At 30.8% G+C, this 24,122-nt stretch overlaps 2 protein-coding genes and 1 non-coding gene across 5 annotated transcripts in view; 2 read left to right on the top strand and 1 right to left on the bottom strand.

Annotated features, from left to right (window-relative positions):
* Positions 1-12,823: 12,823 nt before the first annotated feature.
* LOC107920348 (coiled-coil-helix-coiled-coil-helix domain-containing protein 10, mitochondrial) overlaps positions 12,824-24,122 on the top strand; it is a 22,224-nt gene continuing 10,925 nt past the window's right edge. The window contains exons 1-5 of one of the 2 annotated variants that reach the window (XM_016850012.2): positions 12,824-13,099; positions 13,499-13,549; positions 13,903-13,986; positions 14,108-14,289; positions 15,814-16,070. In XM_016850012.2, coding sequence (XP_016705501.1) covers positions 13,081-13,099; positions 13,499-13,549; positions 13,903-13,986; positions 14,108-14,289; positions 15,814-15,912 — 435 coding nt within the window. In that variant the 5' untranslated portion in view covers positions 12,824-13,080 and the 3' untranslated portion in view covers positions 15,913-16,070. Of the gene's footprint in view, positions 13,100-13,498; positions 13,550-13,902; positions 13,987-14,107; positions 14,290-15,813; positions 16,071-24,122 lie in introns of those variants that run through there. The other variant, XM_041110141.1, reaches the window with a different exon arrangement.
* LOC121226037 (small nucleolar RNA snoR1) lies at positions 15,069-15,162 on the top strand. Its single transcript, XR_005923934.1, has one exon. It is a non-coding gene; the product is annotated as a small nucleolar RNA snoR1 (small nucleolar RNA).
* On the bottom strand, positions 16,399-20,112 carry LOC107920347 (gamma-glutamyl peptidase 5). Of its 2 annotated transcripts, none has more exons than XM_016850011.2 (4): positions 19,466-20,112; positions 17,099-17,254; positions 16,853-17,020; positions 16,399-16,698 (listed from the first exon to the last, which is right to left on the bottom strand). In XM_016850011.2, the coding sequence occupies exons 1-4, from the start codon at positions 19,775-19,777 to the stop codon at positions 16,597-16,599; spliced, it is 738 nt and encodes a 245-aa protein (XP_016705500.1). In that variant the 5' UTR covers positions 19,778-20,112; the 3' UTR covers positions 16,399-16,596. The 2 variants fall into 2 exon arrangements, with proteins under 2 accessions (XP_016705500.1, XP_040966072.1); XM_041110138.1 differs by having other exon boundaries at positions 16,399-16,707; positions 19,466-20,090.

Here is a 24,122-nt window from a genome sequence, read left to right as displayed (position 1 = left end):
AATTTGACAATAATTGAAGTATTGAATGCAAAAACTAATTTTAAAGGCTTTTAATCTAAATACGTTTTCTAAATAATATTTTTAACAATTTTAAAAAATAAAAGGAATAATTGTTGAGGTGTATATACTTTATGTAGATATATATAAATGTATAACATTAGAAACAAAATTCATTTTTATATAAAAATGATAAAATTTTTGGGAGAAAAAATAAATGCAAATGAACTTTTTCATATAAATGGAATAATTTGATTGAAATTATTGACCCTTGGAAAAATTAGTAATTAAGTCTCAAAAAAATTAAATTTTGAAAAAGTAAATACATAATATGTTTTTATCAAAAACATTTAAAAATAATTTATACACTTGCTCATAAAATGTTATCAATAAACTTCACATGCACATTCATCATTCAACAAATTTCAGTAATCCATTTTACTAATTTAAAAATAATAAGATGTTAACTTTTTTTATTGATATCGAAATGTATTATAATTTCTTTTTTATTAGCACAAATATAATATAGTTACAAGTACAATACGTATACAAAAAGATACAAGTCCAATTACAATATAGAATTCAACCAGAACAACACACAACGTACAAAGCTTGACCATTAATTTAAAAAGAATCAAATAAAACTCACACATATAATATGTACATTGATTATAAAATATTTCAGTATATATTATTTAGATCGGTATGGGTGAAACGAAATAAAATACACTTGTATGATTGTACAAGCTAAAACTTTTACTGAAACAGAAAAATATAATTTGATATTCTAAGTTATTACTAGAATATATATATTAAATAGCCAGATGTAAGTGATATATATATATATACATCACAAAATACAAATATACATTTTTTTATTATTTATTGTTAGTGGTCTCCATTTACTCATAAATATATTTTGAATAAACTATACCATTCATCATTCAATTATGCTTTTCTTTTTTACCTACATGTTAAATGGCTGATGAAATGATGGCGTAATTTTTTTTCTAATTGACATAATAATAAATTTAACTATTAATATTTACATATTATGTCAAGTTTATCATAATTTAAAGAAAATTGATCCTCAACATTTATGTATAGTGTCAAAGTGATCTTAACTCTAAAAAGTTTAAAAAATAAAAAATGAATAAAATTTATTAAAAATATATTTTTATAATTACATGGGAAAGGGATATTTACCTTTGTTTTTCATATATGCATTTCATATCATATATTAAAGGGATGAATGTCAAAACTATACATAAACTTTAGTCCAATGTTGTAATGATTCAAAAGTTAATGGTATTGGAAAATACGGTTTTGGGATCCTATTTTCATAAACCGAGCCCGTAAATGTTTACAGAGTTATTATATAGGTAAATTGAAGTTTGGTCGAGAATTTTTATTGAATTAGTGATTAATTAAGGCGTAAGGACTAAATTATAAAAGTGGTAAAATTTAATTACTATAAAATTTTAATTAGATAATGGACTAAGGACTAAAGTGATAATTATACCACTTAAAAAATGCTAATGGACGGTAGTGGAAGATATAATATATATTATAAAGTTTTTATAATATTTAAAACTATATAATAAAAAAAATGTTAATTAAAACAAGCAAAAAGGAAAGAAACAGAACATTTTTCTCATCTCCTTCCCAAAACCGAAGCCACCATAGTCGAAATTTGAGAGCTTTCGGCCTAGGGTTCTAAGCTTCAAGCCTTTAATTAGTTAGTTCAATTTAGTCATTTTTTTGTAATTCTATATGTAATCACTGAATTTTGTCCGAGTTTGGGCTGGCCTCATATAGGGCCAATGATTGGGCCCATTAGGTTTAATTTTGGCCTTGTTTGGGCTTTAGCCCATTAGTGTTTTTATGTTTTTTAATTTTAATAATAATAACAGAATAATAAAAAATTTTAAAATTTAAAATTTACATTTTGACCCCTAACTTTTTTTAAAATTATATTTTGACCTCCAATTTTTTAAAATTACATTTTGACCTTAAATTTTCCTAAAATTACAATTCAACCCTAGAAGTTTTGCGTCCTCTACATTTTGGTCCTTCTGGGTAAGTCAGACCACCCCAACCAGCATACGGGCGTGCACTGCCACCTCCAGCTACTCCGACAACCAGCCTAGGCTCATGATGCCTTCCACTGCCACCTGAAGACAAAGGAAAAGAAGACAAAATCAGTAAGATAAAAAAGGAAAAAATGAGAGGGAGAGGGTCTGATTTTTTTCAGCAAAGAAAAAGAAAAATAAAAAAAATAGCAGCAAAAACACTAAAGAAAAAAGCAGCCAAACAAAAAAAAATAGCAACAGCTAAAAGGCATCGCCCAAATCGTCACGCCACCGTTGTCGTATCGCCACCATCGTCGCACCTAAGCAAGCAAGCAAAAAGGGGCTTTCGAAAAGAAAAGAAAAAAGAAAAGAGAAGAGAAGAGAGAAAAGAAAAGAAAAAAGAAAGAGAGAAGAGAAAGGGAAGGAATGAGGAAAAAAAAAGAAAAAGAGGGAAAGGAGGAGGACGCCGTCACACAATCGGGCAGAAGATGATGACGGCGTGAAGCTTGGGTTTGGCCCGAATAAGAAGAAGAAAAAGAAAGAAGAAAAAGAAATAAAAAATTTTAAAAGAACAGTCGGGTTAACCGACCCTACCCGCGCAACCCAACCTGACCCTCGCTCAGCAGACCGGTGCCCAGCAGTCCCAAATGCAGCATCAGCAGGCTGATCCAGCAGCAGAAGCCCAACACAACAAGCCCAATTCCAACCGAAGCCCAGTAGCAAGCAACAGACCCAGCACCAGCCCAGCAGCGCAGGCCCAAAACAGCAGCAGCAGAAAAAAGGGCCAGCAGACCAGAAAACTGAGCAGGCCCAATTCCAGCAAGCAGGCCAGCAGCCCACTCCCAGACGGCCCAATCTTGCGTGGCTCAAGCTAGCAGGCCTATACTCGACCTACAGCACCCGACCGAACCGAATCCGACCTGGCCCATTCCAACAGCTAGGCAACAGGCCAGCCCAGTGCCTAGCAGCAGGCCCACTCCACGCGGCCCGCACCCCAGCTGATCTAGCAGGCCACACTCCAGGCCAGCAGATTAGGCCCAGTCCTTGGCAGCCCAATAGCAGTAGCCCAACAGTAGAAAAAAAAAGGGAAGAAAAAAATAGGAAAAAGAAAAAAGAGAAGGAAAAGGCCCAAATTGTGCAGCCCATAACTTTGGGTTTTGGTAAATTCTTGATCTTTTTATTTTGTCTAAATATTTAAATATTGTCTCGTTTTTAATATTTTTGGCATTTTTTTTACATTTTTTAATTTTAGAAATATTTCATTTATAATTTTTAATTTAGATAATTTTAATATTAGGCAACGAACCGATTTAGCATCAAGCCGTTGATTTCATCTGTAATGGCCCAAATTCAAAATTATCGGAATAGTGGTTTCGTAACCACAAATCCGATTTAAAGAGAAATTTATTTTAATATTTTTGCATGAATATTGATATGATAGGAAAAATCGTATGAAAATATCGATAGAAAAATTTTACTGATTAAGTGGTTAGTTAGAAAAAGAAATTATTGAAGGAATTAGGTAAATATAAGATATCGAGACTTCGATCTCGTAAAACCGAGTCAAAAATATTTTTATAAATATTTATGAAGTGTTAGTAATATGGTATTAAAATTTCGTTAGAAAATATTAATGTTTGGGTAGTCAATTAAGTGAAAAGGACTAAATTGAAAAAAATGTAAAAGTTACTAGAGGGATTAAATAGCTCAATTGTGAAATGAGGAGGGACATAAATTGCAAATAACCCCAAAAGGAGATATTTTGGGCGGCATACGCTGAGAAAATCAGGAGAATTGAAGAAATAAGGGTAAAATTGGAATATTATAAAATTTGCTTTAAAAGTTAGGACTAAAGTGGAATTATCTAGATTTCTCTTTAATTTTCTGCACTCTCATCAGCCAAAAACGTCCTAAGGGTTTCTTCAAGCTGGTTTTACATAATTTTTGCACCAAGTGAGTTAATTCTTGCCTTTTTCTTGTAATTTTTGCGTTTCTAAGACTTTTACAACTAGGTCCTATTACTTAATTCATTAGTTTTTGATTTTATGAATGATATTGAAAGTTGATATGAATATGTGCTGGAAGTCTATGAGGAAATAGGATGAAATTGATGCTTTAATTTGTTTATGAGATGATTTTATTAGGTAATTCCAATAGAAATTGATTTGTAGGACCTAATTGTGAAAAGGTTTGGAATTAAAGTTTAGTGCTGAAATTCTGATTTCCAAAGGTTATAAGGTAGTTTAAAGTGATATAATAAAGTGTTGATTGAGAAAAATCAGCTCAATTGAGAGGTTAATTGAGCAGGGACGAAATTATCATTGTTGAAAGTTTAGGGGAAAAATGGTAATTAACAGCATGCACTAAAACAGTTTTGGACAGCAGCAGTACTCTAACTTTGAAAAATCACCAAAAATTGTAGAGATCGAATTATAGGATTAATAAAATATGAAATTAAATCTTATTGAGTCTAGTTTCTTATAAAATAAACGGTGTAAGCAATGGAATTGTAAATCATGAGATATAATAGATTTTGTGAGACAAGGTCAGAATGAATTTGGGTTCCCCTGTTCTGACTTTGGAAAATCATTAAAAATTGTACAAAAATTATTATGAGTTATAATTTATATTCTTAGAATCCTTAATGAGTCTATTTTCTGAGGAAATAAATGGAAGCATCATCCTAATTCTGTACAGTGAGATAATTAATTTTTAGTGAAGAGGGGTCAGAACTGTCATACAGTGAAACAGGGGAAACTTTAAAGAATAAACTGTACTTATTGGCTAAACCAAAAATTCTGAAAATTTTATGGTAAGAAGATATGTGAGTCTAGTTTCAGGGAAAATTAACGGATATTAATTTGGAGTTCTGTAGCTCAAGATATAAATAATTTAGTGACTGTAACTCAGTGAGACAGCTTTGAATGCACTATAAATAATAATGGAATTATAGAGAATGTTACATAAGAACATGAAATGTATTAGATTAATGATTAAATTTATTTATTTAGATCCAGAAAGTTCAAATATGAAGCTAGATCGAGGAAAAGAAAAAGTTCGGGATTAGTAGATTTTTTGTTTACGAACAAGTATCGAGGTAAGTTCGTGTAACTTGAATTATATTCTTAAATGCTTGAAATGTTTGTTATTGTTGTGAATATGAGTTGGATGTTTATTGTATGATAATTGATGAAGTATTGATATTCTTGATGAAAAGAGAAAATAAATCCTGGTTGAATGGAAGGAAAATTCGATGGATCTCTGAAAAGGAATTGACGGTAAAAAGGATCTAGCCCGGACGGGTGATCCTATCCTGATATAGCCCTCCCGAAGAATATGTGGAAAATGGATTTAGCCCGGACGGGTAATCCGAATTAGGGTCTGAATTTAGCCTGGACTGGTAATTCAGATCCAAGCTCATTAGAGTAATTGTCGTTGCAGGGGATTTAGCCTGGACTGGTAATTCCGACAATACTCTATGAGTTTATATTACAGGGGATTTAGCCTGGACTGGTAATCCCGCTGTAAGGATGAGGTTCGCGGGAGTGTGCTCTCTAAAATGGAAATGTGCGCACATGAATATGAATTGACGGACCCGGATTTGTACACTTAGGTGTACCCCTGAATATCCATCGAAATTCCAAGTAGTTCAACGGGATAAATATGGGAAAATAACAAGGAAATGGAAATCATGGAATTGATGAGCTCATCAATCATTTATCTTTGTAATGAATTTGTATGATGTTGAGTTTGTATGTGATAGGTATATGTTTATGTGAATTGGATGTGTGCTTGTGTTATTAAATGATGGATGTATAAGTATGGTAAGTATAATTCCTGTTGCATGAACTTACTAAGCACAAAGTGCTTACCCTGTTTCTTTTTCCCCTGTTTGTAGAGTTAAGAGCTCGGAGGTCGGATTTGGTCGGAGACACTTCACACTATCAATCTCGAGATCTCGGTACATAAAGGAACTTTATTTTGGAAATCAATGGCATGTATAAGCTAGTAAATTAGGTGTTAATGTGAAATGAATGTATGGTTAGTCATTGGTATGGCTAACAAATTTTGGTTTTGGTATGTGATGAAATTATCTTATGAATATGATAGATCTATCTTGAAAAAAAATTCGGTAAAATCTGGTAATGCCTCATACTCTATTTCGGCGACGAATACAGGTAGGGGGTATTACATCATCGCTATGTTTGGTGAATATTATCGGTTCATGTTAAATACGGGGTGCCCTTCTAAAAATCTAGAAATTCAAAAATTCTTGCGTTTTAAAATAAAATGGTTATTGCGTTTTAAAATAAAATGTTTATCTTTTGTAAATTATCAAATTACATTTTTAAAAATATATAATAATATGTAATTTATCAAAATTCTCGTTTAAAAAAAAGGAAAAAGAAAAAGAAAAAATTGGATCACTATTAAATATTAAATTAAACTCGTATTTTTTAAAATTAAGACAACACACGTTTAACGAGATACCAATTTTGGGCGTTGCGAGGGTGCTAATACCTTCCTCTCACGTAACTGACTCCCGAACTCTAATTTTCTCTGGATTTTGACATGGGCCTAAAATTACCTATTTTTTTTATAAAATTTTAAAAATAAGTTTTCTTTTAAAAAGAAAATTTATCAGGTGTCCAATCACACCTAGAGAAAAAGATTGGTGGTGACTCCCTTCTTTTTTTTTGTTGTTGTTTTGGTTTGTTTTAAAATAATAATAATAATAATAATAATAATAATAATAAAATAAAATCAAGACTTTGTAATAGCCTCAACTAGCGCCCGTGCAAAAATTTTAGGTCGCTACACTATATTTTTGTGATCATGGGAGTTTAATTTAGCTATGCCCATGTATCAATTTATAAAATTGTTGAAGTTTTAGAAAGTTATCATTGTTAATTTCTTGAAATTTTAGGTATTAAATTGATAAAATTTAAGCTTGAAGGTGAAAATTGACTAAACTAAAAAAATTATAAATTTAGCTGTAGAAATAAGAAATAGGAGTTCCCTAATGGACTATAGTGAAATCAAATTTCAATTTGGAGTTTTAAATTAAAAATTATGTTAGTCCCGGTTTTAGGGACTAAATTGAATAAAATATAAAATTCGTATAAATTGACAATTGATTGTGAATTTGGTTGATTATTGATGATATTGTATGTTTATGTTAATCTGTATCTAATGTCGAATCGGAATCATCAATAAGGAAAGAAAAATATAAAGTTGTCGACGAATAGTTCGAAGTTTACGGATTGTATTTCTATAATTCGAATCACTTCAAATGTTGTATATATACTCTATTTGGTATGATAAGAATATGAAGTGAGCTGAAATTATTAAATCAAGTTGAATGGTATGATTTGATTGTCTACTTGAGATAGATAACTAAATTGAATAGATTTGAAAATATTATGTCTTGATATAAATGTGAAATTGACTTTGTGATGAGATGAATTATGTTGTTATGCCTATGAATTGATGATTGATCGATGAAATGAAAATATTGAATTGTGAAATTGAGTTATAATTGGAATTGAGAAATTATTACCATATTAACTGTTCGGACAAAGTCAGATATAGTTGGACGGCCATAAGATAGTTCGAGCGCGGATTATTTAGACTACGATTCAAAATTTAACCAATCGAAGTAAATATTATGTGTTAATGTAAATGTTGAGCATATTTTTACTTCGATTATACCGATGAGTGCAGGGCACAATTTATTTACTTCGAAATTGTTTGATGAGTTACTGGATGCCAAATTGGTGTGATTGGTTAGATCTGTGTATTTGTTCGAGTTCAAGTCAGGTTAATAGGGAATTAAAATGTGAAATGGATGACGATATATGAAAAGATCGTCGTTGTGAGAAATTATGTACACCAATCATTACATTTAATTCAGAATATGGAATGTTAATATAATGTTTATCGAGTTAGTTGATAGAACATACTAAGATTGTATTATATGGTATAATTGATTAGTTTATTATAATGTTTGTTATTGATATAAATGACATATATTAATTTAAGTTGTTTTATGATATTTGAATTATAGAAATACCACTAAGTAAATTACTTAGCGTATAATTTTGTTTTTCGTGCGCAAGTTAGGTTATATACGAGTTCGTAAGCATCAGTTCCGACATCTAGACAAAATCTCGAACTCAACTAAGTTGGTGAAATTATTTTTTAGTTAAATTGCATGTACCTAATACAGTTCTTTTTGTATTTTGATATGTCTGGAATGTTGACTTTGGAAGTTGATATGTATATATATGTATTAGGTATTAGCAAGTTGGCATGAAAATGTGATATAAATAGGTAATGGTTGTTGGAAATGGCATGTTTTGGTAATGATTGAAATGCAAATATTGCATGTGAGATGGTACGTCAAAGGTTATGAATTAGTATTTTATAAGTGGATTGGTAAGGAACCATTTATTAGTTGAATAAATTTTTTCATGTATTCTTAACAAGGAAGTTGTATCAATGAATGTTAAAGTTGGTAGGTAGGATGCATATGATTAGGGATGTATGTTTTGGAACATGTTTTTGGTATGTTTAATTTAGGTAAAGAAAGATTATTTAGGTACAAATGGTAGAAGGTTGTGAATGAGTTAGCAATAGGTACCAATTGGTACATTTTGGCCAAAATAGTATGCAATGTCGCGACATCGTTTGAATGTCGTCATGACGATAAATGACCTATAGGGTCACAGTGCGACGAGAGATCCGTCTTCTCGGCGAAGTCATTACAGTAAGTGACGTTGCGACGTCTAGTGGCCTAATGTCGCGACGTGACAAATTGTTTGTTGACGTCACGACGTGGAAAGGAAGATGTCACGACGTTGATTCTGTATTTTGAATTCTTTACAATTAGGTCATTTTTTATCTTGGGTTAGCTTTTAAGCTTACTTAAGTTTGTGTAAAACTCGAAATTGACTTTATTTCATGTCGAATGTATGTTTTAACTTAATTTTAATTATTGACTGCTATGAATTGTTTGTATTTCAACTGTAGTTGCTCCGGGAATGAATGTGACATCTCGTAACTCGGACCTAACGATTGGGTTGGATATGAGGTGTTACAAATGTACAATTTGACACATGAACTTTGATTTAGTGTAATTATATACATTAAACTTTGATCATAGTTCAAATATATACATGAAACTCTAATTTTGATTTGTGTATGCAATAAGTTAATGTAAAATGATGTTATATCGATAATTGTGTGAGTAGCTTGTAAAAATGAACCAAATCAACATTTAATGTATAAAATTGCGCAAAATTAATGTTCATGTATAACATTGCACATAGAATCAAAATTCGTGTGTAGCCTTGAACTTTATCGCTATACTAAAATTTTTCTATAATAAACTTTAATACATTAATATAAGGTTTATTATATTTTCATAAGTTAGTTTGAAATTCATAAAAAAGTATAACAACAAATTTAAAACCTAGTTATAATATACCTTTGGGTTGACAAGATTATTACTCTAAAAAATTTAGAGAATATCATATTGTAACTAGAGGAATAGCACAAGGAATATCAAATCCCCCTAGGAACCAACAAACACAAAAATCCAAACTCAAGACCTTGACAATGCTGTTAGCTTTGATGTGATAACTTTTAAGATAACTTTTAGTTATTCATTTTCTAAGTCATTTAGTGACCAAATATTTTCAAAGACTTGCAAAATACTTAAAAAACATGTTTTAAATATGTGTTATTTTCTTAACCAAATGTTTTTGAGTTATTCATGAAGTGTTTTAATGTTTATAAGGAATTTAGGAACCACGTATAGATATTAAATGCCTAAGTATCAAGATTTGGCCTACAACTCTTGAGAGTTAGCATTTATAACGGTTATAAAGGATTACTTTTTAGTCAAGTATCGATACCCCATAGGTAAGTATCAATACTTAGGTTGCAAGAATACATTTTCGGCTCAAAATTAACGCTTGTAATGGCTTTGATTCACTCTCAATGACTTCAAACGTTTCGCAACTCATTCTTTAGTATAAACACAATTAAAAAACACTTCAAAACAAAAACATTCAAATCAAAAGAAACATCCTTGGTTCAATTTTTTTTCTATTGTACATAGTTTTTGTACGAAAAATCTTTACTTAACCTCACCATCGTTTGTTTATTGAGTTAGATTTGTAAATACTTACCCACACAACGGTTCTTTTATTTGTTTACTTCATCAAATCACGAATTGTAATTTGGGAGGGTTCTAGATGAGCCACAAAAGTTGAAAGATTTTAGTTTAGCCATAAAAATTTAGCAATTGAAAAGTTAGGGATTGTAAATATTATAAATCCTCTCTTTTTAAAGGTGTAATTCAAAGTTTTAAATTAGAAAATCCTTAGTTGAGGTATATCAAGGTAGTGGAAATACATAATTAGTATTGAACCAATATAGATTGAGGCTCCGTTTGTTTCACTGAAAATGGCTTCCGGAAAATGATTTCTGGAATATGGCTTACTTTTTTGGAAAAGCTAATATTTTCTGGTGTTTGGATGAATCTGTGTAAAATATTTTCTTTTGTTTGGCAGGTTCTTTAAAAATATTTCATAAAAGTCGTTTTCAATTAAACAAACATACATTTGAGATTTTTTTTTATTTTTTCATTGTTTAATTGAGTTTATTTTATATCTATAATTTTATATTTTACATTGTTTTTACATATATTAAAAATATTTTGTTAAATTTAGGTTCATTGCAACGATTATTTTTTAGTTACATGACTACCAACTGAGTATTTTTTTTATTTAAAAATGTGACTTTAACAAAATTGACAAAAAAAATTAACAATGTCAGCAGTTGGACTTGATTTTCAAATCTAGAAAGTAGAGGGACTAAATTCTTGAAAATAAAAGTACAGAAACTAAATTACAAATTTGTGAAGAGTATATAGACTTATGACATATTTTAACATTTATACTACAAAACATTTATTATTAATATATTTAATTGTAATAAATATTTAGTATTAAAATATTAATATTGATATTTTCAATAATATGTGAATAATATTATTTAAAATTTTTATTTTTAAAATTTACTATTAAAATAAAATTTAAATATTAAATAATTTATTAAAAATAATAAATTGTATTAATTATATTAATAATTTATTATATGACTAAATATAAATAATCAAATACGTATGCTTAATAATATTAAAAATATAATATTTTATATAATATTTTAAATATTTTTAAAAATAAAAATAAAATTTATTATCAATATAATAATATTGAACTTGATTTAAGTTAATTTTTACATAAAAGTAAAATTATCTATTGAGGAGCTCTTTTTTAGAAAATGACTTACGCTTTTCAAAATATTAAGTCATTTTACAATGAAAAAGGCTTCTTTTCCGTTGACCTGTAAGTCATTTTCCGTTGACCAAGTTGTTTTCTGTGAAACAAACACAGGAAAATGCAGAAAATATTTTCCGTAAAACCTTTTACATGTAAACAGACGGACCCTGAATTTCCAAATTTTTCCCCATTTTCTTTTATTTTCAAAAAGTTTATAAAAATTATCAAAACCCCAATTCACCAGCCTAACAAATACAAGCATAAATCAAAAGATAAACATTGATCTCGTAAAACTAATATCTTAGGGGTTGTATGTTACTGATATATTTATAAAAAAAAATCACAAAAAACTAAAGAATTTTCAAACATAATACCTTAGCTTCATAAATTGAAAAGCTTTTTTGGAAATTGAAGGAGATCCTTTTTTGGGATTTTTCGTAAAAAAGAATGAAGAAATTTTACTTAATTTCAATTTGTGGTTGGTAAATAAGGAGGATAGAATCTTTAATCACGAGATAAACCATGAAAGAGAGTTAAAAAAAGTAAAGGTTTTTGAAAAGGTAAATATTTTTAAAACAGAACACTTTCCCGCTTTACAAAATTTGGATTGAATAGTTTTGTATTTCGATGCTGCCATAACAACCAACGGTATAAAGCCAAAGATGATATCCCACTCACTAGTAGTAGGAAATGAAGACCACAACTGGATAGCAACAAATTGATTAAAACTTTCCTTTGATAGACGAGGGTGTAGCGAGATTATACTGAAGAGTGGATACTTGAATACAATCATTATTTGGGAGTGTGTTCAATGTTGGAGGCTGAGTTATGGGAGATTTTGGATTGTCTGAGTTTCTTTCAAAGTCGGTATCTTAACAGAGTGATGATTCAAATCGATAACTTAGAGGTAGTTAAAGTCATTCAAGCTGTAAGTTCGAATTCAGCCTTGGTAAGTAGGATTCTTCAAGTTTACGACATGTTCCTAGGGTGGCAAATAGAGTTACGTATCCTATAGTCAAAATGTCTCTCTTTGAGTATGATATAACTAAGTGTTGCTTTCATTCCATATTAATTTGATGTAATAATTTTGTTTATCTTCTCACTAAAAAGATATTCTTTAAAATTCATACTCAATAACTCTAATAGTTTTTTCGATCTAATAATGTAGCACCAAATCAAAATTACTGAAACGCACTCTCAAAGTACATAATCTGTTGACGTAGCCGAATACGGTTAAGTACCTTCTTAATTTATTATAATTCTTGAATTTTTTTAATGTTAGAATAATTTTTAAAATTTAAATATTTAGAATTAAGATAAATACCGAAAGTTAAATTTGTATTTTAAAATTAAGCAAAGTCTGAACTATAGATAGGGATCCACTTTTCTAACATTATATTTTTCATCCACAAAATCCCAACTTAAAATTTATCTTCGAGTTTTTTTTATCGCTTGATTTGATAAATATTAACTATCCAATCATATTCCAACACGTGTTTGATAAACATCCACACTACCGCCTTCCATCTTTATCTCTCTATCTATAAATACCAATTTCCAAGGCTTTGGGAGCGTCGTTTCGACTGGGATTTTAAGCTTAAAACCCTAACCCTAGAATTTTCTTTGGAACTCATCGCTGGTGCTATTTGACCTCATTCACAATGCCTCGCCGTAGCTCTGGTTAGTTTCTCGTCTAATCGCCTTTCGTTTAGATTAGATCTGTTAACCCCCAAATTAATTTTTGAATTCTTCACTTCATTTTCCTTGTATTTAGCTATGTACATGTAACCCACATCGATTTTTAATCCGATTTCTAGGGTTAGTTTTTGTTCTCGATTAAAGCTTATTTGGGATTGTTTTAATTTTTGATTATTTGAAAGATTTTCGATTTGGGTTTGTCATTAGTTGATATATTTCCTCTTGTTATTGGAATATTTGGATGTGTTAAAGCAATTAACTTGGAGAGCGATGAATTTTTGTAGTTTATTTAGAGCAGCTTTGTAATTTCATATTTGGGTATTTTACGGAATTTCTCTTGTTTTACTTATTACACCGCTTTTGTTGTAAATTGTTTTGCAGGAAGGTCTGCTTCTCGTCCTGCTTCTGCTCGCAGCCCTCCACCTCAACCAGGTAAATGATGTTTATATTGATCTAGAGCTGTCAATTCTCACCTAGACCGGAAATCCAACCTGACCTGAGCTTTAAATGATCCAAACAAGTAATTGTAAATGCCTTTAACTTGAAGTGATTAGAACCAGAAATGATCCAATCCAAAAAATTTGATCCCCAAATTTGAAACCTGAACTCAAAAATACACTTACGTGATTTAGATTGATACTACTCAAAATCAACATGATCTGCCCAATTGACAAGTTTATATTGATTTATTAACGTTTGTATTTACTCATTTTGATAAAAGCTAGTAGTAGGTATTTCTTTGATTGAATGTCATGTTTAATTGTATTTAATTCTTATTGCTGCAGCTCATCATGCTCCTCCTCCAGCTCCTGCTCAGAGTGGAAGTGGTGGATCCTTGCTCGGAGGCATAGGCTCTACCATAGCTCAGGGTATGTGAATAGATGTCCTTCTGAGACGGTGAATGATTGTACATGTCTCTGGTTGATTTGTGATGGTTCCTTACTCTGTTAATACTATTAGTAAATTATTTGCTTTATCTCCATGTTACAGGCATGGCTTTTGGTACTGGAAGTGCTGTAGCTCACAGGGCTGTGGATGCTGTGATGGGTCCTCGTACTATTCAACATGAAACCGTGGTTTCCGAGGCTGCAGCTGCCCCTGCACCAGCAACTACTTCCAATAGTTTAGCTGGCACTGATTCATGCAGCATCCACTACAAGGCATTCCAGGATGTAAGTGAACTTCACCCTCTGTTACTTGATTACTTGATGGTTTAGTAGTTTGTTGGAATGTTGATGTGTTTTTCATGCTGCGGCTGACTAAAACTTTGAACTTCTGTGCTCTAGCAGTTCAATTCTGATTTCTGGATTGTTAGTTTGCTGATTATCATTTTTTGCTTGATTTCAAATGAATCACATGTTGTCCGAGTTTTTCAATTAAGTAGTTAAATCATGATTTTGTTTTGGATTTTTTACACTGGTGGTAGATTCTGTAAGTAACTAGAAGGCTTAAAACATCATTTAGTCCCTAAAGTACAGGTTTTCCTACTTAGGTTCTTAAAAGTTTTTTGTCATGATTAGGACCTAATGTTTTTATTTTGCTGTTCACCAGTTTAGCCCTTTTGACATTAAAAAAATTTGGTTGAGGATTTCAGCTGCTCATTGGCTGCTATGTGTTAGATGTTTATGTCATGATATCTTCATCATTTGAAAATTTAAAAAATTGTAAAAAATGCAGAAAATATAATAAAAATGTTAAAGATTATAAAAAAATATACTTTAAGCGCTAAATGGTGCATTAAACCTTTTTCTAATTCACAGTTCAAACGGCTAAAATCTAAATCCCGAATAGCCAGCCCACTATCTATTCCACTCTTGCAGGTTTTGTTTTTCATTCTTTGTTTTCTGGGTCTCCCACTCTTTTACGTTAATGTTCCCACTCTTTTACGTCAATGTTTTCTCTTTTCTTTCTTACCTAACAAAAGATTAAAGAAATAAATTAATGATGAGAAGGCAAAGATGAAGAGTGCTTTTAGAATTTCTGACACCTCTTGTATGAGAAAAGCTAAGCTTTTCGTTGAGCAGAGATAGCAAACTATCTGAGCCTTCCCAATTCTGTTCTTTTTTTAATTTTTTGGGGGTTTCTTTTGGACTGTACCTTTGGAGGTTTTTTTAGTTTTTATTACTATTTGACATTTTGACCCCTTTTTTTTTATTAAATTCTCAATGGTTAATATATATTAAAAATATTTGATCCCAAAAATTTTAAATCAAATTTACACTAGAAAACTTGGTTTAAATTGAATACCCTAATTGTAAATCAAATAATATATTTAATTGAAAAGTTAAATATTTTAGTTAGTATTAAAATTTTTTTCCTTTTAAATTGACCTTTAAATTATACTCAAATTTAGTAAATTGATGCCTAAAAGTTTATAGAAGTGGAATACTTCAGTGACTAAATGATGCATTAATCCTGATGAAAATGTTGGAAACATTTGCATTAATGGCTAATTATAACCTATTTAAAAGCATGGTTCCCAAATGCTAGCTGTTTAATTTTGTTTCCTGTACCAACTACCCAGTATTGTGTAGTTGACCTGGAATGTAATTTACATACTGTCCGTGGGTTTTCTAAGTAGTTAAATCATAGTTTTGATTCCAAATTTTTACACTAGCGGCAGATGCCAGTTGAACTTCTACGGAATTTGGTGACAATGATAAACTGATATCCTTTTATTCTTGTGTTACTTGCAGTGCCTGAACAGCTATGGAAGCGAACTCAGCAAGTGTCAGTTCTACATGGATATGTTGACTGAGTGCAGGAAGAACACAGGGTCCATGTTGGGTGCCTAAAAGTTTATTCACCATTTTCCTTGTTATCCTATTGAAATTGTCAGCTTCGGACTTGCGCTTAGACTTACCATTGTTTTTCTTTGGTTGATTGACGAAGCTGAACTCTTCCATAAATCTCTATGAATAAAAAACACTCTTTGAGTGATACTTTTTTTTAATTGTTGAACCTTTGATATCGCTAATCAAATCTCAGTATCATTTGTACTTTTTCAGTAAATGCAATTGAATAGCCTACTGATGCAATGCTTGACCATCTTCCCCTCCACCAGTAGTCGTCATTAGAACCTAGTCTCCTCAGTTTTAGTGGCTGGGTTGGTTTTGGATCTCCCATTGCGGGTTTTGAGGTCATCTTGATTTCAGGTTTTATCACTCGGAGTAATTTTAGAGTAATTTGTTCGGTTTATTTTAGGTTAAGTCAATTTTGAGCAAGTTTGGATTGGTTTTCGGATTGTTGACTGGGTCGTGTTTAAGTTGAAAACGTAAGAGTTAAAAAAGCTAGCAAATTTTATTAGGCAGCAATAGAGAAGACAACCTCAAGTTCCAACCTAAGCACAGGTTTCACTACATGTTTTAATGATTAATGCATCTGTGCTATTCTATCACAAACCTCTCTAAAAAACAACTTGATTCTTGAAAAAGGGTTCCTATTTACATTTCTTTTCTTCTTGATTAAAATAAAAATCTTTATAATCTATCCTTGAGGAAGCTCGTGCAGAGGTTCTTCCAGGCATCTTTGTCAGGCTCCACTTCTTCCAGCTTTGCCTTCAATTCATCACCGTACCAGTCCTGCATTTGCTTCCATAAAAAATGTCAGTCAAATCATTATACCATCATTAATAGAAGGAGCTCAGGTAGATTTGAGTTATTGACCTGAGGTTTCAATTTAGATTAATCAAATCAACTTTTGAGTTTGGATTAAAACCGATTAGTGCAAGTGTACCTCAATATAACCACGCTGTGTGAGACGATCAATTAGGTGAAACAGAATGTCTTGAGTGTACTCAGGGTGGCCTTGGATGCCCATCATATGACTTCCATACTTGAACATCTCGATCCCTGTTTTCTCAGACCATGCTAACACCTCGGCCTTTGGTGGAAGTTCCCGAACCTAATCATATATTCAATCATGTTTAGAACACAAACCAAGATGACTTACGATTTCTTCATTAAAAAGGAAAGACCGAACCTCATCTCGGTGGCACTCTATGATGGGAAGAGTGGTGGGGATCTCAAGTGATGAAAAGAACTTCGATGAGGACGATGATAAATGAATTGTCGTAACTCCAATGTCCCAACCCGAAACGGCTCGCCCTGTTTTTCCTCCAAGCGCACGGCTAAGAATCTGGTCCAACAAACAAACAACAGAAAGGGCAAAAGGAAATGAATACGGTTTGGGGACAGTTCAATCATATGTGACATCAACCAGTTGCACGGCAACAGACGAAGGCGGATTCTTTTTTCTTGGCCGAGACTTCGCCGCTTTCAGTAATGAAACTAGAGTGGGATAAAATTTAGAATTGAGCCAAAATAGAATCTTGAATAAAAGGCAAGCTCTCTCAACGTGTACACAATACTCAAGTGTGACAAACAAGGCATTAAAGACCAATTCTCTATCCTACTCAGCCCTAACAACGTGGATTAAAATGGACAAAACTAGGCGCCCCAAACTCACAAATGGGACAAACAAGGCATACCAAAGGGTACCCAATTGCATGACAAAAGACAAAAAAACAAACTGAAGTGGCAACCACGTGTTTTTATCATAAGTTAGAAGTTGTCTTGTCAACAATTATTATCCATCACGCATATGTCTACATAACATGGTAATAATCGACCAATATGCGCAGGGCCCAAAGTTTCATTCTTTTAAAATATGAACTAAGTATTCAAAAACTCAAGTAATATATTATATTATTTATAATACGTGAAAATTAAATTTATATTAATAGATAATGTTATAACATAAACATTAAAATATGTTAAATTATATATTTAAATTTGTAATAAATAAAAAATATTAAATTAAAAATACTATAAATATTTTTAAAAAATAAAAAATATGAATAAACCTAAAATTAGGTTTAAATCTGACAAGACCCGTAAAATCCTCTATCGACAACCATATGGAGATTGAACCTAATACAAATATATACTAATAAAAAGTTTTGACACTGTATTCTAGGAGATGTATTAATTTACAAGGAAAACATGCAACTGTGCATCTCGTGGGAGGCAAATCCAAATCCATACAAACAGAAAATCCAAAACCCACAGATCACTTTCATTTAAATTAGAAAAAAAGAGATTAGTATTAAAATAAAGTGAAAATGAGTGTTCTCGACAAAAAAAAAAAAAAAAAACTAGTGGCCCTCAACGTCCAAGCATGTGAAATGTCTACAGCATTCAAAGAATATTTTCAACTATTTGGTCCCTTCAAATTCAAAATCCTGAATTTTGCATGACTCGGTCATCAGCAAGACATAAACCCATGTGCAATAAAATGGTTCACAGAACAATGACGTGTGCGGTGCGTTGCCTTTTGTCCACCTTATTGAAAAAGATGGACCGACCACAATTTTTGAACTTCGAGATAACAGTAACAGTATTTTATTTTTTTAAAATTATATTTAAAATATCATAGATAAATTTATCTGAAATAACAGAAATGAAAATGATGAATACAAACATAGAGGAAATTTTTTTAATTCATTTAAAATATCAATTTAAGTTATTTATTTATTTTTATAAAATAAAAATAATTCAATTTAAATTCAAAGGATATTCAAAAAAGGAAACATGGGTACACGTGTTGGACCAAATCAATCGATCACAAATTTCGGTAGAGTTCAGAGATCAACGATCGATGGGCCACTCGCATCTAAGTTACTGTACGAGCAAGGGACTACATAACAGTTCCAGGTGGAATGACAGTCCCAGCCCTGATATAGTCATCTTATTTCATTTCTATTAACAATACTGATCAGAGTTGTTCTTGAGTGATTTATGTGTAGTACTACCATATTTAGGGTTTGGTCCATCATATAATTTTTTTTAATTCTTGAAAATTGTGTTATTTTTATTTAATATTCAATATTTTACTTTTTATTATTTTATTTTATTAAAATTTAAAAAACAAACCACTTGTTTAATTTAATGTTTATTTATATATTATTATAAATTATATAATATATATAAATAAAATAATATATTATAACATTAACAGAAGAATCGGGTCGAGCCTTAATGTTGAAAATCGAGGTCAATCAAAATTTTAAACAAGCTAACCTTTTTTAGTTTAAATCAATAAAAGAGTTAGGATCATTACAAGTTCAAAACCTACAGGTGTACTATATATTATTTAGCCCAAAAATTCTTAGATGTCTTTTTCTCTTTTCCTTCGTAAAAAGCCGAACACATTCACTTAGAAAAACAAAAATCATAAACCAAATTTTCCACCACAAAAATAAAGTGCAAGCAGCAGCAATAGTAAGAATATAAATTCAAAAAAAAAAAAAAGAGAAAAGAAATGAAGGAATAAATAAAAGAAAATTACCTGGTGACCAAAGCAAATCCCAAGAACTTTCGTCTTCAAGGAATCCAATTTCTTCAAAAGCGAGATCAACCTGCAGATCCAAACGTCATTCCCGTGAGCATCATTGCAACTGCCGGTTATAACGAATCCGTCGAATTCGGCGATCTCATCGTCGTCGGGGAACTCGCCGTTCGCCACCCTGAAAACGTCCCACGTCTCCCCTTCCTCCGCCAGCATTTCCACAAACACACCAAAATACCCTCCGTACCTCTTCTTAATGTAGTCCGAGTCCTCCGCGCATAGAAGAACCCCGAATTTCTTCCCACCACCCATGATTCAAAATCTCTCCCAAAAAATAATTAAAAGAAAAACAAAATATGTTTCCCTCCCTCTCTCTCGATTTATATGTATATATTTGAAGGCTTTAAAGCTTTGACCCTTTAGAGTTCTAGAGAGAGAAAGTGTACGATCTCTTTCTCTCTCTTTAAACTTCAGAGTGGGCTTTTAGAGAGAGAGAGAGAGATATGGAGATGCAAAAGACTCGATGGAAATTTCTTCTACAATGGCAAGGTTTATAAATTGTTTTGGTGACCAGAAAAATTACGAAAATAGCCTTTGGCTGAGGTGGCTCCTCCAATTTGCTTCTTTTTTTTCCTCAGGTTGGGTCTTGGGTGCTGGCTTGCCTAAATGTAGCTTATCTAAATATTCATACCTGTCTTCTTTGCTTACTTTGGAATTTCTTTAAATAATTGTATAATAAAAGTTAAAATATTAAAAATAATCTTATATAATTTATAGTTTTGAGAAGGATATAAGATGTGTTGATAATAAATTTAATTATGTTTCGGACAGAAATGTTAAAATTTAGATGTTTGGAAGTGTTATAAAGTGATTAACCGAGTATGGAGGGTTTATATGGCTCCACATGATTTTACCAAAGAAGTGTTTTGCTAAAGAGAGTAAGTAATTAAGTCACAGTTAGAGGTGTTCATGGGCCGGGCCAGACTCAACTAAAAATTTAAGTCCATTTACTAGGCTCGGCCCAAAAAATAAGCCTAAATTTTGCCCAAGCCCGACCCGAATAAAAATACTAAAGCCCAGGCCCGACCTGGTCCGCCCGTATTAATTTTTTATATTACTTTTATGTAATTTTTAAATATATATAATACATAAAAAAATACTAAAACATCAAATAAATATTTCCCAACAAATTAAAATAAATTTAAATAAGATGTAGACTTAAATAACACTAAGATAAATGCACTTAACAAGCAAATGTCTCTAAAATAGTAAAAAAATTAACAATAAAATAAGTTTTATACAATATCCGAACAATAATAACAAAATAATAGCAACATAATAATAAAATGGTAACAAAATAGGGAGAAAACAATAAGAAAATAACATTCAAAAACAACAAAAAAAAAGAGTAGATTTTTTTTGTCCTTTAGTGACTTCGGGCCGGGCCAAAAAAGCCTTACTCGAGACCCAACCCATTTTTGAAGGGGCTTTATTTTTTTGTCAAAGCCCATTTTCGGTTATATATTTTTCCCAAACCCTCATACATTTCGGGCAGGCCTTCGGGCCGGGCCGAGTGACCTGACCCATGATTAAGTCTAGTCACAGTGAACTTACCATACGAGTATTTGGATGTGATTGGAAGGTTTGTTGTTTTACTAAGGAGTAATTAAGTGAGCCCAACGTGACTTGGAGTATTGCCCACATGCTGAGTAAACTTGTCAAGGGTCAAGTAGACTGCTCAGTCCAACTTGAGTCGAGATTAGAAAGAATTTTTGTGACTTGGGCCAGTTCAGCCTGAATTCAATTTAAATAATAAATTTTTAAGTGGACGAGTTGGGTCGATCCGAAAACAGGCCTAGACATTAATTTTTTTTGGAGCCAAACCTTAATCCATGGATAACTTTAGTGTTGAGTATGCAAAAGACAAATGTTATAGAGTGACTTGGCTTGAGTATAGTGATCATACAATGTCGAACGAGACAATCCCTTTGAATGAAATAACCCCTCAATTATAAGTAGAGTAAGCTCCTCCTTATTGTCTTTTTTGATCAAAATGGTTGATTTGCATGAAATATTCGCATATAATCGTGTTGATAACATGCAAATAAAAAATTCAAGACCTTCATGAGCTATTACAAAAACCTTGAGATTGCATCATTATTCAATATTACCAAAAGAGAACACATTCATGTTTTCAACACAATATACTCATTAAAGTTACATAACATTTAAACCCTAATTTCGAGTGTCAACAAAGAGCATTTTAACTAATTACTTGAGTTATTTGATAATTCTTAATATGTATATATTTTGTCATAAGTGCATATAAAATAATATTAATACATAAAATCAACTTAGCAAATAATAACAAATCTTTATTTTGATTACAAAATCCCTTTCAACTTGGACGCGTATTCAATTTATGTCTAATATTAGCAACCAATAATAATCTAGATATTAATAATATAGAAGAACATTGAACACCCAAATACTATTATGTGGTGTCCCCTATTCAATTATTTTGGCAAAAAATTGTCTCTTTACTACCCTTTAAAACCCAAATTTCTAGTTGGTTTTACTATTGTTATCAATTTTTTTTTGTATTTAATCCAACTTTCAATATATCAATTAAGTTTTAGCTCAATTGGTATAATCATTATTGTCAATGTAGGAGGACGCGAGTTCAAGTGCGCTAAAGTGCATTATGTTGAAAGGAGTTATGAGTAGTTTTAAACATTGTGTCAAAAAGAGCCAATATGATCAAACAAAACAGATAAAAATAAGAATGGTTTGAAGGCAAAAAAAAAAAGAATTATTAATTTCTAAAAATAATAAAAAATATTTCTATTTATTATCAAAGCTTCATTTACAATGAATTATTGAATTAATAATCATAATATATTTTAAAAAATAGTTGTTTAATATGCGATGAATATTAAACTTACCATGAATTTTAGTTTAACGAGCAATGTTATAAATTTTGATTTTGTGCAATTTTATACATAAAATTTTGATTTGATTCAATTTTTATGAATTATTGATACCATTATAGATGTAACACATTTTATGTTTATATATTGCATACACAAATAATTATATTATATAATATAAAATAAATTAATATAATTAAATCAAAATTAAAGTTTCAAGTATTTTGATCATAATTAAAATTTCATTATTTACATTAAACAAATTAATAAATTGAATTACACATTAATTATATTTAGATTGTATGTTGTTTGTTATATTGATGTTACTTATTATTCTTATTCATTACTCATTTATAAGCTTTTATGTTTCATTAAAATTATTAAACAATATTATTTGACTTGGATTAAATAAAATTTATGTATGCTTTGTAATTTTAGTGGAACATGAATCATTCAAAAGTGGAAGGATGAATCAAAAGGAATGGTGCATGGCTAGTCATGTCAGAAAGTAATGTGTAGGCAGCTCAATATGGTCCATTTTGTTTTTCCATTATAATTGAACAAGACAAATAATGTATGATATCATAATATATGCATAAATACGATTAAAAAAATAATATAACAATATTTTTTAAAAAATAAACACAATTTATTGTTAATCTCGTAAGGTGGTGCCTAATGGGTGAATAATTTTGAACAAAAAAAATTATGAATCAAGATTTTGTGAGTTTTAAATCATTAAGATGATGTATGCTATTCATACGTCATATATATTTATTTTCCAAATATGATAATCTATTACAAAATAAAATTGTTAGCGTTGATAGGAAACCAAACTGAGTATAAATAAATAACAATTACTGTGTCGTGGAAGAACCATTGCTTTAGAACCAAATTCGTCTTGATCAGTGTAATCGTATAGTGAACGTCGCTCCCCAATGTTACCACAGTACTTCAATATTCGTAACTCAAATAAAGGTGGAACACAATTGGCATTTCTCTTATCGAAAGGAATCAATTGGAGGGGTCATAAATAGTCCTGCTTAAAACTCAATTTTCTAGACAGAATTTCCCTTTCGTGTAATTTCCAGAACAACATAATTTAAAGAATAGAAGATGAGATGAGGAAATGACCTCCTATTTATACAATTTCTTGAAAGGTAAAGTAGTAAAATGCGTAGGGGCAAAAAGATAAAACTGACAAAAACAATTTCTTAAAAATTTGCAACAACCAAATAAAAATATTTTCTTTGACTAGATTTTTGAAATCTAAACAAATATATTTTCTGAAAGATAATACAAATTTTTATCTAAAATAAACATGCACAATAAAGGTTCACACAAACACGAACTAGACCAACAACAACACATGTGTTAGGTCTTTAGCTCCAATTACTCAATAAGAAAAATTTACAAATCTATGTGACATTTGATGAAACGAGTCGACTATTTGAAATGAACAGAGTCCCACCATCCTTTCTATGGGTGATTGGTCCCGAAAGCATTGTTTTAATAACGGTTTGATTTATTAAAAAATTTGGTCGCGAATTCAGAAAACGGTTCGGGACGGTACGCACGAGAAGATTACACCCTCATAGCCCGAAATTGCCTTAGTTGATACTTAATGTCTTAATGTGAAAATGAGAACTTTGAAGAAATTCAAAAATCATCTTGTATAAACATCGATTTTAGAAAAGGCATATTTCACGTTATTCGAGAACAAAGTA

Source organism: Gossypium hirsutum, chromosome D13, assembly GCF_007990345.1.
Source record: "Gossypium hirsutum isolate 1008001.06 chromosome D13, Gossypium_hirsutum_v2.1, whole genome shotgun sequence".
NCBI classification, from domain to species: domain Eukaryota; kingdom Viridiplantae; phylum Streptophyta; class Magnoliopsida; order Malvales; family Malvaceae; genus Gossypium; species Gossypium hirsutum.
Note: the sequence above shows the minus strand (reverse complement) of the source record. Positions and strands in the feature narration are given on the sequence as shown.